This window comes from Eschrichtius robustus, chromosome 2 (genome assembly GCF_028021215.1).
Source record: "Eschrichtius robustus isolate mEscRob2 chromosome 2, mEscRob2.pri, whole genome shotgun sequence".
In the NCBI taxonomy this organism is placed as follows: domain Eukaryota; kingdom Metazoa; phylum Chordata; class Mammalia; order Artiodactyla; family Eschrichtiidae; genus Eschrichtius; species Eschrichtius robustus.
The window spans coordinates 155,501,680-155,520,837 of NC_090825.1; the positions used below are offsets into that span (position 1 = coordinate 155,501,680).

General features: G+C 36.1%; 1 protein-coding gene across 1 annotated transcript in view; it reads right to left on the reverse strand.

The window, feature by feature from the left end:
• The window catches only part of LOC137758979 (ELKS/Rab6-interacting/CAST family member 1-like), a 143,392-nt gene that overhangs the window by 105,621 nt on the left and 18,613 nt on the right, over positions 1 to 19,158 (reverse strand). The window contains 1 exon segment of the mRNA XM_068534916.1: positions 1,919 to 2,335. Within this exon segment, the coding sequence (XP_068391017.1) occupies positions 1,919 to 2,335 (417 nt within the window).

Genomic DNA, 19,158 nt, shown 5'->3' on the forward strand with positions numbered 1-19,158 from the left:
AACTAACAAGGCCTATATTTCTTTCCACATTATGTTCAGAAGTGGGACTTAATATTTGTAGAGCTTGTTACTTCAAAATTAGTCTTAAATTCATGTTTTTTCCTACTACTTGTTCAAATTCACCATATTGCTGGTTGTTCTCTGCCAGAATAACACTGTGGCTTTCCATAATCCTTAACTATTCACTATTTATTAACTCCAAAACTCAAAAATAAATGGGCACAGGTTGAAATATTCAGAACAGAAGGAGTAAAAATGTAACATTCAAAGTTCATCACGATGCTGGTAGGGTTTTCATGCTGCATGCTATCTGAGATGATTACACCTTCTCTTACAATGTTCTATGGCCAGGCTCCAGGTTACCTCATTAAAATATAAACTCTTGAAAGTAAAATGAAAGAAACTCAGGATGGTGCCTACAACACAGCAGTTGATAGAAAATTTTCTAAAACAATACAGTCCAGTAATTTGAAGATTGTAACGCACATAGCTGCAGATTAACCGTAAAAATACAGTATATGCTTCTGGGAGGATAAACTGGTCCAATCACTCTGGGAGACAAGACTGATATTCAGAGTTTTGAAAACGTACACACCCTGAGCAAATTCATTTCTGGAAATTTATGCTAAAGAAAAAAATTAATGCACAAGGATATATGGTTAGGGATATTCAGTGCAGCACAGTTTTATAATAATGAAAAATTAACAGTAGTCTAAATTTTCAACAGTAAGAAGTATAAATAAATGCAACAGAACATTATAAATTCAACTGAAATTACAAAACTCTACATGTACTGACAAAGAAAGATGTTCAAGACAAATTATTAAGAAAAGCGGGTAACATTACCCGCATCATGCATTATGCATCGCTGCACTACCTAATACAGTAGCCACTACCTACACAGAGATACTTAAATTTAAATTTGATTAATTGAATTTAATTTTAAATTAGTTATATTTAAATGAAATTTAAATTTCAGTTCCTCAGTCACACTAACCACATTTCAACTGCTCAACAGTCACACGCAGCCAGTGGCTACCATATTGCAGAGAGCAGATACAGACCGTCGCCATCATCGGGGAAGTCGCTGTTTTGCTGCTTTTAACCGCCTTCCTCACCCTTCATTTAAAAAGGGATTATTCAGACTGGCACTAAAATAGTTCTGAGATTTTTTTTCCCCCTATCCAAATGTGAAAATTATCTGAAGACTCTGACCTCATATAGAGAAGTAGAGCTGTCATTTTTTTTTAATTCAATGTAAGATGAATTCTTCACTTAAGCTTTCTTAAAATGAAGCATTACATAGAAAAGTGAAAAATTATCAGTAGACACAGTGGTCAGCTAAAGTCTGAGTTTCCTCTCTAAAAATAAGTGACAGCATACCTCTGTATCATTCCCTCTAGCTGTGCCTCCAGGGCAGCAAATAATTTTTATCACCTATCTTTTACAGCAAGGCAACAGTTTCCATGGAAACCACAGGGCAAACATCCATTACTGCTGCCTAGGACTTTATAAGCACACCGAAACTGAGGGAATCGCTTACTTTCAATTATTAATATTTTAAAATTGAGCAGTAGTTAGCTACTTTAATTCTGGTTTTGTTGTGTGTGTCTCTATGAACAAATCAATAGATGAGGAACAAATCAAGAAAATTCTGTGCCCCTCTAGCAACAAAATGAGTCTACAGAAATCAGGAGGGGGAAAAAAAACCCCAGAAAGGTATTAAACCAGTATACATGCCAGCCAATGTCATCTCATACAAGACAGCAAATCAGAACAGAAATCAGTGCATAACTTAGGTAAGAAAGAAGAAATTCCCTTACACTAGCTCAGGAGAGCATATAAATTTATCTAGGTCAAAATGCTGACTAATCAGGAAAAAAAGACAGTCATAACAACTGAGAAAGTGGCCACTCACCTCTCTCAACAGAGCGTTCTCTTTTTCCTTCTGCTCCAAAAGGCTTTCGAGGTGGTGGACATGCATCTCTGCCTCTGCCAGTCTCCTTGTTCTCTCATGGTCCTCCTCAGTAGCCTTAGCAGAAAGCCCCTTGCTCTGCAACATCTCCAGAAGCTTCTTGATGGATTCGTCCCGAGCGTTCAGGGTTTGCTTCTGAGTCTCAATCCACAGCTCCATCTCCTCCAGAGTCTTTCGAAGGAGGAACAGCTCCTTGGCCTGCCGCTCATGCTCAGCGTGCAGCCTCTGAAAGTTCTCCTCCGTCACCTCTGCCACGCAAGGCTCACCAGTCCTACTGTTACTATCCTGTTGAAACAGCTGGTTCAGGTCCCTCTGGATCCGCAATTCATCCTGGAGAGCCTGGACTGTCATTTGCATGTGCTGGTATAAAGACAAAAAAGAAAACCCAAATGAGCTTTCCTCCTCAAGTAGCAGAAACAAAGCAGACAACGGGGAATGAGAAAGCAGCTACCACAGCTCTCAGAACCCTGCATTTAGCAAACGAGGATTCACATTATTCTGTTTTACACTGTCTTTAAAACTGATTGAGATAATCTGTAAAATGTCAGTAATTTAATTTGTGTTTATTACCAACAGGAATAACTTTGCTTGACTAAATAAAGACACTGTTCAAGATTAACAGAAGATATTACACGGAACTGAAGGTGAGGAGTGGGGAAAGGCAGGGGAAACCTATAGGAATACGGACACATCATACAAAAAATTTCACCAAAAAACACAAAGGATGGCAAAATACAAAATGACTTTTAAGTGCTTTACAATTAAGTTAGCACATTAAATAATAAACATATGAGTGCATGCCACAATGTGCTTAGCACTCCTTATGTGTTAATTCATTTAATCCTCACTATAACACATGTACTATTATTTGAATTTTATTGATGATGACACCAGGCATACAGAGACTTAAATAACTCACCCCAAGTTCACACAGTAAGTAATAGAGCTGGCATTCGAATTAAAGCAATTCTCGCAGCCCACTGAAGCTAGTACCCAAAGGTAATTAGATAACTTGAAGCTTTAAAAACAAAAAACAAAACACAAAAAACTGAGGCTGTGTGTGCTATTTATACAGAAGAAGATAACAATATAAGTGAGTAATTTGAGTAATTAAATGAAAATGTTAGTGCAGATAAGCTAGTAAAATGTTCCAGAGGGTATATCTTTAGCCTGTATCCCTAACGAAGGTATATGAACCTTTAATCTGAATGGATAAATTCTAGAACATTATACAAAGAACCTAAAAGGAAGATACATCAAGAATCATGTTTTTAGAAATGAAGAAGCAACAATAGAAAATAACCCTTTGTATTCAAGGTATTCAAGGTCTGGCAGTGTGCCGCAGTGGAAGGAAACTAACCCACAATCAGAAGACAGGAGTTTTAGTTCCAGCTCTCACACTAAAGAGCAACCTAATTTGGAATACATTGCCATCTTTCTGGGTTTCAGATTCCTCATATTTAAAGTGAGGCTATAAATGCCTGCACCATCTTTTCACAGAGCTAATAATATCATTGAAATCTTTGTGGCATATATGTTAAAACAGACATTGTTTAAAATTTTTGGCAAACTGCAAAACAGCAGTAAATATCTCAAGGAAACGATCTGGCGAGTGTACAAAGACGCTCACTGTTGTTTACACCAGCAACAAAATTAGAAACAACCTAAATGGATATTAATAGGTGATGAGTTAAGTAAATGAGAAATGTCCACCCAGTTTAATACTATGCATCAATTTTTTTAAATGTAGATTTATATTTACTGATAAAAACTACAGTTACAACATATTAAGAGTAAAAAAGCAGATATATAATAGCAAGTACAGGATGACTGCGATTCTAATTTTTAAAAAGTATAAACATGCAGAGAAAAGTCTAAAAGGATGCAAACAATTACCAGTATCTGGGTATGGGTAGATTTTACATTTTTCTTCATAGTTTTTTGTACTATCTAAATCCCCTACAGTAAGCAAGTAATCAATAAAAAGGGACATTTTTACCTTTAAAAATAAGAGAAAAGACTTCAGAGATGCCTGCTTGGCTGTGTTCAATTTGCTACCACTTTGGTTAAAAGGGAGGGAACAATAAACATTTACTATTTACTATAAATAAAAAATATCATAAGAAATAAAAATACTTCTGTAATGTTACACAAGTAATAATTAATGGTTATTTGGGGGAACAGAGGAAGGCAAGAAGGGAGGAAGGGAGGAACGAACTGGAATCACTGGGGGACAACATGTAAGAAAACTTTATTCTATTCCGCATAAAAATTTTTTTAACTGAGGTGTAACTGACATTGAAAATTTTTTAATAATAGCTTTATTGAGACATAATTCACACATGCCATAAAGTTCACCAGTTTAAAGTGTGTAAGTCAGCAGTTTTCAGCATATTAAAAGTTATACATTGATCACTACTAATTCTAGAACACTGCCATCACCCCTTAAGAGAAATCCCATATACATCTGCACTCACTTCCCAGCCACTTCCCATCTTTCTCTCCTCCTAACCCTCCCTCCTCTTGAATTTGAACTAAATGTATGTACTACCCACCCAAAAATTAAATTTAAAAAAATGCCTAATGATATTTTTCAGCCTCAAAAAGGAAGGAAATGCTGACACACGCTGCCACATGGATGGACACTATGCCAAATCAAATAAGCCCGTCACAAAAGACAAATATTACACGAGTCCACTTACATGAGGTCCCTAGAGCAGTCTACCTCACAGAGACAGGAAGCACAAGAGTGGTTGCCAGGGGCTGGGGAGACGGGAGACAGGGAGTGACTGTTTGATGGGTGCAGAGATTCAGTTTTACAGGATGAAGAGTTGTGGAGATGGATGGTGGTGATGGCTGCACAACAGTATGAATGTACCTTATGAACTGTACACCTGAAAATTGGTTAAGATGGTAAATTTAACATGGTGAATGTAAGCTGTATTTTACAACGATTTTAAACACTGGGGAAAAAATATGCCTGCCATAGAATTCCAACGTGTTGATATTAAATAATTTACTTATAACTATTGATAAATATTTAGTTTGGTTCTCATTTTCCACTATTATAACAGGCACCTTCACATGTATATCTCTGCACATTTATCCAAATTTTTCCTGGAGATAAATTCTGAAAGGTGGAATTCCTGGATCAGAGGGTATGCAGTTATGATTTTAATACACACAACAAATTATCTCTAAAAGGGTCTGTACAGATTTAAACTTCCACCAAACGATGTCTGAGCACTTTCCTATACCTTTGACAACTGGGTATTTTCTTTCTTCTCTTTCTTTTTTGGGCTTTCCTTTGATGACAAGTAAGACTGAATATCTATTCACATATCTACAGGCGCTTTGTATTCCTTCCTTTGTGACTCATCTGTTCTTGTTCTTTGCTCATTTTGTTTTGGGGACATTTAACCTTTCTCCTAATCCACTTTAAGATCTTTTTATATTTGGAAAACAACCTTTTGCCTGCTGTGCATGTTACAAATATATTTCCAAATCTGTCATTTTTCTTTTAACATAGTTTATGGCAACTTAAGTACAGAATTTTTTTAGTGCAAAGATAAGAACCTCTTCTTTTATAGTTTCTGGTTTTGGTATTATGCTTAGCAAGTAGTGAACTTTCAATTATGGCAGTCTTCAAACTCTCGAAAAGCACTGGCTTCTTCTTACGAAAAATAAATTTACAATAAAATTATCAGGTATTGGAATTCATGAATATGATTCTTTAAATAAATTTAACTACCCGCATCATGCTGTAAAGATTCTCAACAGTTGTTGGAGTTCAAAATCCTTAATAAAAAGATGTGTCAAAATGCTAATTCTCTGAAGCCTATAATCAACCTCCAGTTTCATTCTTTACCTTTGGAAGTCAAAAAATCCAAATAAATTCTGAGCAAGCTTATCCCACAGGGAAATATCAGAAGTTAAATTCAACAATGAAACTGATTTCTAGGTACAACTGTCCCTCCTTTTCTGGACACTCATCACCAAATTCATTCAAATCAGGAGAAACAGATGTTGACGACAGCTAACAGTCTCACATACACTTTAGCACTTGTGATTATACTAGTATGGCAAGCACTGTTTTGGTGAAGAAAGAAAATACAACAACTAATGTGCCCTGCTTCTTCAGCTCTGCTTGCACCCATTTTACTAGAATACAGAATTAAAATGATGCTCTGACTGGTAGCCGAGAAGGCTACACAGCAATTTTCTCCATTGAAATGGGAATCAGCACCCCTTCTTTAGGCTACATTCAAGCTAGATTCACTTTATTAAAATTCCTGCCAACTCCCCTGGGAGAAGAAAGAAGCAGCAGGCAATAAGCCAGGCTGCTCTTTCTCTAGCACATTCATACTGAAGATAAAGGGAGCATATCTGCACATATCACAGACATTTACCATGACCGACCAAAAACACATGCTGAATTTAGCAGGACAATCTCAGTTGTCAGATATTACGAAAATTTCTATTTGGGAATTCTGCTCATGACACTCTCCAAAATGATCTCACACTTCTCACATGCCAAATTGTACACCAACACTCACTAGTCTACTTCTGCTCACTCTAACACTCAGCTTGAGCTGGAAGACTGGAAAAATAACTGCTTAAAATTTAGTCCAAGGATTGTGCTAAAATTACACCAGGCTGTATCTCAATGAAATGGTAGGATGTTGTGAACAACAGAATGAAAATTCTTAAATCTCTGATAGGGTTTATGATCATTTTTTAGAAAAATACATCTCAAAAACAACAAAACACCACAACAATGCTTCATATATTTTAGACAAATATCAGAAGCTCTTCTGAGGCAAAACTTCCATTAGTTTCTCTGAACAAGAGAACGCTTTGATCCAGTTTATCCTGATTTCTAAAATGACAGAACCAAGGAGTCTAGAGCTATTTTTAGTTACAGAAAAAGAATATTATGGATACATGAAAATGGTCATCATCACAAACATACTGTATCCCAGAGAGTTCAGTGCACTATTTGTCAAGATAACCATTAGAAAAAATACCAGTACTGCATCCTATTATGTTAAATTAAGAACGATTTTTTTTCTGAAACATGTAAATACATACATTGAGGAAACTTTATCAATGCAAGATGCAAAAGAGTTTATAATAATTCTTACTAACATCACCCAAGTCAATCCTCAGGCTCTGTGATGTTCTGATCTGTGCTGTACCGTATGTGTCCCTAAGAAGAGCACTTACCAGCCCAATCTGCAATTTATTTCTTTGTATCTGTCTTCAAGAAAAACCTTCTAGAACTTGGGACTTTCATCTTTTTATTCTAGGGCACGGCACAGTGTTTGGTATAGTAAGTGCTCAATAAATTTTTTTTTTCCAATAAATTTTTGATGAAAGATTGACAAAAACAAATTTTCACGCATTATTTTGAAAGTAAATGGCTACTGGATAGTAGATGCAAATCAAGTCCCTGGAAAATTATATCTTTCCCCTATAACAGAGAGAATTACTCTTATTCTGTAACAATTAGTTCCTTACCAGCTAACACACAAAAAATTCTATCTCAAATACAAACTGGCCAAAATACTAAATGCAATCCTAATTTTTAAAAAAATGTTAATTATACACTCTGGATTTATTTGTGTTTGATCTGAAGTGAAGAGAAGCATTTTCAAATAATTAACTGTCAACAAGAATCTTTTATACTTTTAATACTATACAACATACACCAAAAGTGTAGGATAGAGTTCTTATCCAAAAACAGAGCTTACAAAGTGGTAAAACTTAATAGCTATATATACACACTCACAAACCAGCACTATACCTTATTATAAATTTTAAATTAAGAATATTCAAGAACGAGAAATGGGACACATAAAAGCACTTATTATATATGCAACATACTCAAATGAAGTTCAGATTCTATAAGATCACTATGATTTGGATTCATGAATCTTTAATATGAAAAGAAAGTATTCTAATTTCTATCATTTTAGAAGAAACTCAAAGTTTTTTAATGAGTCTGAATCTCCAAGACTGAGACAAAGGAAGAGCCTCTAAGGTAGTTCATTTCGTCTGATCATTAGTCTAGTATTCTTTCCGTTGATTCTTTCAGTTGCTGACAAGGATTTATTTTCTGTGCAGCAAAGCGCACTGTAAACTCTCAAATATTAAACCAAAACCAAGTTCTCAGACTGATCTAAATAAGAGACATACTACAGTGCAAGAAACAACCAAACCAGAATTCAAATGGATAGATTAAATTGTTTAAATGAATGCTACTGAATCCAGGAGACAAAAAAGAACATCTGCCTTTATATGCTAGCATAACCCAGAAGAGAAATTAAAGAATAAACAAAAATACTATCAAAATGGGGAAGTCCTGAGGTCATAATACATTCTATTATTGTGTGCTCATCAAGACAACAATTCAAGTGACAATAAACTGATTTTAGTACAAGTTCTAGAAATTCCAAATAGCTTTCAGTTACCCAAACTCCCATACCATTTACTTACCCCTTAGCCTCTACTTAAAGAGTATAGGTATATGTATAACTGATTCACTTTGTTATAAAGCAGAAACTAACACACCATTGTAAAGCAATTACACTCCAATAAAGATGTTAAATAAATAAATAAATAAATAAATAAAAATATAAATAAATACAGAATATCCTCTACCCGTTCCCTCACTTTCACTCCCAGCTAAATCCTACCTGTCCTTTCATCCTTAGATCAGGCATTACCTCCTCTAGAAAGCCTGTCTGACTCTCAAACTGAACAAAAGGCAGAAATAGAGAGGAAGGAATGGGTGGAGGAAGAAAAGTACAGAAAGAAGAAAAGATAATATCCCAAACGAGATATTACAGTAGTAAAAATATCATACTAAGCAATGTCAGGATTGAAGACGTCATTCCATTAAAAAATAACATCAAAATAAAATTTTTTTTTTAACCTTAAAAGTAAAATCAACCAGCAGAGGGATCCTATAGTAACCATTTCCATAGTGTTTAACTTGAGAATGCTCAGTACTAACAAAGCAAAGGCAGAATTAAATACAAGGGACCATAAAGGTACTGTTCAGTCTAGCAGCATTTTAAGTATCAACCTCACTTCTTTCTTCATGCTCTACAACCCAAAAGTTTCAAGCACCTGCAACAGACGTCAATGAGGTTAACAAAATTCCCAGATTTAGTCCCTGAAATACTAGTATATAAATCAAGAAGGGTGAAGAAAGAAGGGTAAAGAAAGAAGAGTTAAGCGATACCAATCAGCTGTGAACATGTTAAGAGCTAACCCTGGCAATGCTACAACTGGGAGTGGATTCAGCTGAATAAACACACACCGGAGGCAGCAGCTTGGCTGTGAGGCGGGGAGGGGGGCGTCCCTGCTGACATTCAGCTGCAGGGCATGGCATAAAGCTAACGGGCTAATGTCTGTGTCCCACAGAGCTATGTCAACACTGAAGTCACTGTGTGCCCAAAGCTTTCCAGAAGCTATAGAATTCCTTTTTCCTTCCCCCCCCCCCCACCGCCTTTTCCTCCAGAGAAAGAGAAGAGGCAAGGAAGACTGATATTGAGGGAGAGTACAAAGAGATCATGACCTTACAATCTTACAGAAAAGCACTCGTGTACACTGCCATTGTTTAAGATGCTTTCACACACACTATCACTAAACTGTGTTAAACTGAAATGAAGCCCATCAAAATTATTTACATAAATAATTCTGTCTTGGGGAGAAAATAGCATAGAACATATACAAAGAACATCAGCTAACCAGAATAAACCAACCAAATTACTCACATTTTTTTTCAAGACTTACCTCTTTAATAATGGGCTTTCTTGTAAAAATCAAATCTACACTAGGCAACTGATAGACTACAACAGTCCACTGTTGCATTTTGTTCTAGAGATACTAAGACCAAGTGCAGTAAGACAAGAGAAGGAAATCAAAGGTATAAGAATTAGAAAGCAAGAAACAGTCATTATACAGAGATTGTAGGATGAAAACTCAGAAGAAATTACAGACAAAATATCTGTATAATTAAGAATCCAGCAAGGGACTTCCCTGGTGGTCCAGTGGTTAAGAATCCACCTTCTAATACAGAGGACGTGGGTTCTGCATCCCACATGCCACGGGGCAACTCAGCTTACGTGCCACAACTACAGAGCCCACCAGAGCCCACGCGCTCTGGAGCCCGCGCACCGCAACGAAAGATCCTGCATGCCGCAAGGAATATCCCGCGTGCAGCAACTAAGACCTGACGCAGCCAAAAATAAAACAAATAAATAAATAAATATAAAAAAAAAAAAGAGTTTAGCAAGCCTGGCGCATATAAGATCAACATATAAAATTTAACTGCATTTCTCTACAAGGAACAAATCTTTAAAAAGTGTAATTAAAAAGAGAGAGAGGGCTTCCCTGGTGGCGCAGTGGTTGAGAATCTGCCTGCCAATGCAGGGGACACGGGTTCGAGCCCTGGTTTGGGAAGATCCCACATGCCGCGGAGCAACTGGGCCCGTGAGCCACAACTACTGAGCCTGCGCGTCTGGAGCCTGTGCTCCGCAACAAGAGAGGCCGCGATAATGAGAGGCCCATGCACTGCGATGAAGAGTGGCCCCCGCTCGCCACAACTAGAGAAAGCCCTCGCGCAGAAACGAAGACCCAACACAGCCATAAATAAATAAATAAATAAATTTATTTTTAAAAAAAAGAGAGAGAAAGAGAATCTTGATAAATAAAACTAAAGAAGCATCTGGGGATAAAATAACAATAAAAAGTCAAACTATTATGGAGAAATCATAATTGTTTCAAAAGCAAAACACCAAGGTATAAATATTATTTTCTTTGTATACAATTCCTTAATTTTTCCATGGCAACCATCAAATAAGGCATATCAAAGACTCTTTTGCACATGCTTCTGTAAAAATGTTAAGTAGATAAAAGAAATCTTTAAAACTTAATAAAATTTTTTTGAAAATCAATTTAGGTAGTAAACAGACAATACAAAAGATTGCTTCATGTTTTAGCAGCACGTTGAGAGGAAATAAAACCATATGGGATCTTCACGGGGTATTTAAAAGGAAAATACATTTGTTTTCTCGACTCTCACCAATTTTATCACATAAACTCCAATAAATACATGTGTTACCATTATTTTCATTCATCTCCTACATCCATATTTACTCATCGCATTGTATTTTCAATTTGAATACTTAGGTCTATGACCACAAAATCTTTCACTTCACTTCAGCTGACTGCATACTTTTAGGGGAAAGTTAAACATGCACTTACCCTATGACCCAGCGATTCCACTCCTAGATATTTCCGCAAGAGAAATAAAAACATGGCCACAAACACATCTGTATAAACATGTTTACAACCGCTTTATTCATAAGAGCCAAAACTGGAAACAACCTCATCAACAGGAGAATGGACAAACTGATTATGCAATATCCATGCAATGAAAACTACTCAATATTAGGATGACTATGGATACATGCAACAACACGAATAAACTTTAAAAAAAATATATAGTACACTGAGCAAAAGAAGCCAAACACAACAGAGTGTATAGGAGGTTCTAGAGCAGGCAAAACTAATCTAAAGTGAAAGGAATTAGAACACTATCTGTGTGTTTGGGGCAGGGAAAATACTGATTGGGAAGGAGCTCAAGGGAACCTTATGGGATGATGGAAATGTTCTATATCTTCGTAAGACTGCATTATACGACTACTGGCATTTGTCAAAACTCATGGAACTATGATACGGAAGATCCATGTATTTTGCTGTATGTAAACTATACTCCAACAAAAAATAAATATATTAAAAGAGAAAAAAGTAACAGATATAGGTCAGAAAAGGGAAAAGTAAATAAATATTCAAGATAATTTCTTAACAAGTAGGAATGACTTCACTTAAAAGAAAGAAGGATAATTTAGTTGATTTTAAGAACACTTCCACTCCCAACATGTATGATGCTCTATCACCTAATTCAATTGTAACCCTGCATTCTTAAAACGGTTAGAGAAGAAAGCAGAAGCTTGGGGCTACAGAGACTCATTCAAATATACAACAACGTATGGAAATCACCATCAACAATTTGCCTTATTTGCTTCAGATATCTCTCTCTCTCTCCCCCACCCCTCACTGTTGCTTATTTAAAATTCACAGAAGTGATGTCATCTGTTCTTGATTCTCTTTGCAAATTGCTCATGTTACTCAACATAATGTGTCTGAGAACGTAAACTGGTATAGCCACTATAGGAAACAGCAATGGAGGTTCCTCAAAAAATTAAAAATAGAACTGCCATTAGATCCAGCAATTCCACTTCTGAGTTTTTATCCAAAGAAAACAAAAATAACTAACTCGAAAAGATATCCGCACCCGCATGTTCACTGCAGCATTATTTATAATACCCAAGATATAGAAACAACCTAAGTGTCCATCAATGGATGAATGGATAAAGAAAATGTGGTGTGTATATCTATACACATATGTGTATAGATATACACAATGGGATATTATTCAGCCATAAAAAAAATAAAATCTTACCATTTCGGAGGCGGGGGGGAACCACAAGCTTACAGATAGAGAACAGATTGGTGGTTGCCAGGGGTGGGGGACAGGGAGTGGGTGAAATGGGTAAAGGGAGTCAAAAGGTACAAACTTCCAATTATAAAAATAAATAAGTCCTGGGAATATAATGTACAGCATGGTGACTATAGTTAATAACACTGTATTACATATTTGAAAGCTGCTAAGAGAGTAGATCTTAAAAGTTCTCATCCCAAGAAAAAAAAGTTCTTTGTAACTATGTGTGGTGATGGATGTTAACCAGACCCAGTGTGTTGATCATTTTGTAATGTATCCCAATAGCAAAATATTGAAACTAATATGTCAACAATACTTCAATTTTTTAAAAACGTGTTTGAGATTTATCCACACTGATATACGTAACTCTAGCTCATTCACTTTTATGAACTGTATAATACAGGTTTCACAATTCCTTATCCAAAATTCTAAAATCCAAAGAGCTTTAAAAAGACTAAATTTTTCTCCAAGCTTAATGGAAAAACCTGACTCAACTGCTATGAGGCTATTTACCATTTATTTATCCAATTTAATATGAATATTCCTAAGTTTTGCTACAGATTTAATATGTTTGATTACTGGGTATTGTCCAGATCCCAATGGGAGTATTACACAATATACAGTTTATATACTGGATTACCTTTCAAAATCTGAAAAACATCTAAATTCCAACATACATGTGCCCTAAGTATTTTGGAGGAAAGGACTGTGTACTCATATTCCATTTTGTGAATAAATACCAACTTATCCACTCACCTACTTGAGGAACAGTTAGATGTTTTTCCACTTTTTTCACTGTTACAACAAGCACATGTACATCTACCTGTCTCCTTGTGCACATGTGCAAAAGTTTCTCTCAAGAAGACACACGGAAATGAAACTGCCAGGTAGTAGAGCGTGTCTTCAACCTTACTGGTCATTTAAATGTGCCTTTTTCAATTTACTATAAACAAGATGCATGACACAGATGATAAAAGGGAGCAGATATCCAGCCTATAACTTTCATATCTACAGAACCATTAATCATATAACACTTTCCATTAATCATAAAACCACTTTCCTAGAAGGAAATTTTTGGTGGAAATGGATTGGGTTGCTACTTAAAAAAAAAAAAAAAAAAAGAAAAGCTAAATGATTGTGCATTCAATTCCATCCATAAGGAATAAAGACAGTGTTTTCAAAGAAAGTTATTACTTATGAAGCTACTTTAATTAGCAGAGCCCAAGTATCGCTGTAAGGCTTGAGAATTTTTTTTAAAAAGCAATAATTCTATCTATAGGATCTTTTCTCTCTGAAAGAAGGAATGAGAGAAGAAACAGAAAAGATTGGAAAGAATCCTAATTTCTCTCCGCTCACCCTACTTCCTAAAATGGCATCTTTCCCTGAGAATCCCCACAAAATACAACTACTTTAATCTCAGTACCAAAATTTTGATGTCAAAGATTCCTATAAAAATGATCTTAGAGATAAGGACACTGAAAATCTGAAAGCAACAATAATCAACAGTTTCAAGGATTTCCTTTCTATCCCTTTCATATTTATTGGAAAATAAATAAATAAGCAGGCTTCTTTTCTCTCTCAGGTATTTGAGAAACAAAAAAGTAACACAGGGATACCTGATTCATTACTAATGTTTAAAATATTTTTAAACTAAACTTATGAATTGGGATAGATGCTTATATAATTCGTTTTTTCTGACAGCTTTTAAGAACACATTCTTTGATCCCCATATTATAAGGAAAATTGGCTTTTTAAATAAAGCTACTTGCTTAACCCAAGGTATCTAAACAAAAACAAGAAAACTTAAATGAGAGGTTCACAAAGGAACATTTGATGACGTTAGTGAACCTAAAATATGTCATATTTCTTATACAGACTTAAGCAAAAGAAAATATGAATCCCAACGTATAGGCAAGTGCCACAAAAACACAAAACCTACAGGAACACAAGAACAGCACTTTATCCTAGGTGGAAAAACGAACCCCTAGCCTATTTCAATACCAGAAGAATGACAGATTCTGAGAGGGCTCCGGCTACCTTGGGAGTTCTCTCCATCAAGAACAAGAACTAGTAATTAACATGAAAGAGTCCATTTCAGACAATTCTGCCCACAAAGGAGGCAGTGCTGTTGAAAAATAAACTTAACCAAACATTGGAGAACAGAAAAAAAATACTGAAGTATAATCCCTCACTGATGGAAGAAAGATCTTTAGTTAGTAGCAGGCATTAAGCTCCCTGACAGAGATACAATGGCAGGTGGGTATAATAAACATGGTCTGTCTCCATATAAAGGTAGATAAGACAGATAACGGTGGATAAGAGAGTCATTAATCCCAACAGCAACAAAAATACACAATTATAACTGCAAACAGGGATAAAAGCTATCAATCCAAGGTAGTAAAAGATAAGAGAAGATTTGAGGGCTGGGTGAGATCTGAAGAATAAGTTAACTTCCATTAGCTATTTAAAGACACAACACTTCTACTGTGAGGAGAAGACTACTTAGGTGAAGACCCTCAAGAAGGAGGGGGCACAGCACATTTGAGGGATTAAGGAGACTGAGCACCAAGGAAGTGTGACAAGTGTTTTGGACTTTAAGGGCAACAGGAAGCCCTGAAAAAGTTTTGAGCAGAGTATGATCATCTCTACCATCATCACTAATAGTGATGCCGGGCACATACTACCACATTTAATTCTTAGAACACAAGTACATGAGGTAAGAATTATATAACCATTTCACAGATGAGGAAACTAAGGTTTGGAAAGACTTAGCAGACTGCCAAGCTCACATAACTAGTGAGTGGTGGAGCCAGGATTCAAACATCACATGGGCACTTTCAAAAGCTCAGACTGGCTGCAATGAGGCTGCATATCAGGGGGAAACAGAAAGACGGGAAAATTGGGAGACCACTGCAATAATGTCAGCCAACAGCGACATGACCAAACTATGACAGTGGCTGTGGGGTGGGAAAATGGATGGCTTACAGAAATACTTCAGAGAAAAAAGATCACCAGGATTTGACTGGCAGGGTGGGAAATGAGGGAATGAAGCAATCAAGGAAAATTCTGAAGTTTCTGACTTAAACACCATGGACAAGTTGGTGGCACCATAAACAAAAATGGGAAAAAATAAGGAAGGACCAGAATTGAGGGGAAATCTTGAGCTGAATGTAATGTGCTTTTGAGATGCTGAGAAAAGGTTTGAGGGAGCAACTGGGCATGTGGGTCTGGAGCTTAGAGGAATGATATGAGCTAAAGATGTTAAGTGTGGAAGCTCTGATACACAGATGTTAACTGAGGCCAAGGCAGTGAATGAGCCTCCCTAGGAAAAGAAAACACAGCAAGAGGAGATAGTCATAGGACTGATTCAACATTAGATGGCAGGCAGAGGGTAAGAGGCGGGCAAAGGAGACAAGAGGAGCAGTCAGAGAAGTCGGTAGAAATCGGAAAACAGTGTCACAGAAACTGAAAGAAGTTGATAAGGACCCTTTCTCTAAGGGGAGAACACAGACCAAGAAAGATCTGGCTCTGGGTTCAATTCCTGGTTCCATCAGGATGACTTCAGTGAAGTTAACTAAATACTCTGAGCCTTAATTTATTAATCTATACTATGAACATTATGAAACTGAATCTACAGGGTTATTATAATAATTAGCAGTAAGACAGAACACCTATCACACTGTAAATTATCAATAAATGGCAGTTACTGTTGTTGCTCCTGTTTGTAAAATCAAAAGGTTTGGTTAGTGGCTTACTGAACCCAGCCCTGGGAAGCCCTAGGGGTTCTAAAGAACATCTTCAGGGAATGCCTGGCAGGGCCACACTAGGGCATCTGGGCTCCCCAGTCCTGTCTCAATCAGAACAGCTTTGCCTTCTTTTTCATTTTACTTCTTAAAATAAGTTTTAGGCACTTGCCTGGTGGCACCGTGGTTGGGAATCCACCTGCCAATGCAGGGGACACGGGTTCGAGCCCTGGTCCGGGAAGATCCCACATGCCGCAGAGCAACTAAGCCCGTGCACCACAACTACTGAGCCTGCACTCTAGATCCCGGCTCCACAGCAAGAGAGGCCACCACAATGAGAAGCCTGCACCCCACACCGCTCACCGCAACTAGAGAAAGCCTGTGCGCAGCAACGAAGACCCAACACAGCCAAAAAATAAATTAATTAATTAATAATAAGTTTTATTTTCATATCTGAATAATATTCATTTGAAAAAAGGGGTCTGCAGCTTAAAGTGTTTTTCAAAAAGCAATGACTGGATCATCTCAATAGTCCCTTCAGTTCATTTGGATTACAGCTTGTAATTCTATTTTTTTTCTTTTTTTGAATTTTTGAAGTTTATTTTTTTATACAGCAGGTTCTTATTAGTTATCTATTTTATACATATTAGTGTATACATGTCAATCCCAATCTCCCAGTTCATCCCACCACCACCCACCCTCCCCACCACTTTCCCCCCTTGGTGCCCATACGTTTGTTCTCTACATCCGTGTCTACTTCTGCCCTGAAAACCAGTTCATCTGTACCATTTACAGCTTGTAATTCTTCACCAAAGTAAAACATTTGAGAAATAAGGACAAAACAACACACTTGATAACATAATTCCTAACATGAAGCTTATTATTTATGATTATTTAATTAGAATAATGGTTATAAATCAATTAGCTCTGTTTATCTACTGAAAATTGTACTAGGGTCAGTGCCATTACTGCCATTGAAGCACCACAGCCTTATAATAGCAAATTTTTGTTTGTTTGCTTAAGATTATAACCGCATGAACGGTGAAGAAAAGAGTTAAGCAGCATTAAAATCACAAAGGGCTTTCTTTTTTCATGAAAAATAAAGTTGGTTAGTGTGCTCAAATTACTTGTTTTCTTTTTGAAAGTCCTGCATGAAGAAAACCAATTAATAAAGAACCAAAATATCTCACCAGCCTTTTCTCATTGAAATCAGTACCTCTAAAAACTTTCTTTTAATATCCTTTTCTTATGCTATTGATTGTTTGTAATTAATCACTTTCCATGTCATCATTGTGTGTGGTCCTCTTGTGATAATTATCCCACACTCTCCAGTTTAGTCTGTTGAGCAATCACCACTCTGGTGCAGCTGAAAATTCTCAGGGACACTAGCTTGAATCTCTATGGCACAGATGTCCTAATACTTCATTTTAAAATGGGACAAAGGTTTTACAGAGCCTTGCTGATCTTTTGTCCCAGACACTGGCTGTCTTTTTCATCTAGGACATAATCAAAAATGTACTGTATTAAAAAAAAATGTACTGTATAAGTTTTTTAACTACAACTTTAGAATTTATACTCTTCAATAGTAAGTCACTTCTCTTAAATGACAGAATTTGCTCCTATTTAATTGCTGGAAATTTTAAGCAATTAAATAGGAGCTGATGGTGGATCAATAGTTGTCTTCATTTTAACAGCTCACCCAATAATGAGGAACATGAGAACTGCATCTGGAAGATTTGGTGTGAAAGGAAATGACTTCTGAAAGGCTGACTGATTTATTTGTGCTGATACTGGCACAGACTGCCCTACTTTAGGCAGGATGGTTAGGGAAGGTCTCTTTGAAGAAGTACCATTTAAGCTGACACCTGAGGCAGCCAGCATATAAGAGTGGGGTAAGAATGTCTGGCAGCACATAAGAATAAAGAGTTAAGAATAGCATATATATATATATGTATATGTGTGTGTTTGTGTGTGTGTGTACATATATATTTGAAGGACATTTTTTTCAACGCCCAATCGGCCATTAATACAAACTGAAAGCCTGTTATAATCAAATCAATGTAGTCCTGGAAAAAGAATACCAACAAAGAGATCAATGGAACAAATCTCACAATAATTAAGCACTTAAGAAAAAAAAAGGAAATGCCACAAACCAAAAGAAAAGAGACTGATCACAGTATTTAGAAAGCTTTTCAATTATTAGGAAAACATCAAAATAAATACGTTCTCCCCACACAAAATTAAAAATAAGTTCCAGGAAGATTAAAGAACGAGGTATAAAATGCAAATTAATTAGAAAATAAAAAGAATAAATATAACATATTTAATGATATTCAGATGGGGAAGGACTTTCTAAACAAAAAACGAAATGTAAGAAATTACAAAAAAATTACAAATTGCAAATATAAGAAAAGTATAGTACATTTTACTGCTTAGAAATCTAGAATTATAAACATCAAAAGTCAAAAACTAATGAGCAAATGACAAAAACTAAAAATTATTCACAACTGTGAAAGTACTTTATCCTCACTATTGAAAAAGCCCATACAAGTCAATGAAATACTAAGACCTTACTGTCCCCAAGAGAAATTAACAAATAGGAATATACCAATCACAGACAATATGCAAATTGACAATAAACACATGAAAATGTAAACAAAGAATTGCAAATGAAAGCAAGGTAAGACAAAACTTTTTAACCTATGAAAGAGGTAAAAGTTTTTTTTTCAGGCAAAAGATTTTTAAACATTATATGAACAGGTAAGGTGATACATGCATTCGTACATGCCTGATCACCTAAAGTGGTCCAATCCTTCTAGAAGACAGTGTGTCAATAAGTATATTCATCTCTTTTATTTTATAAG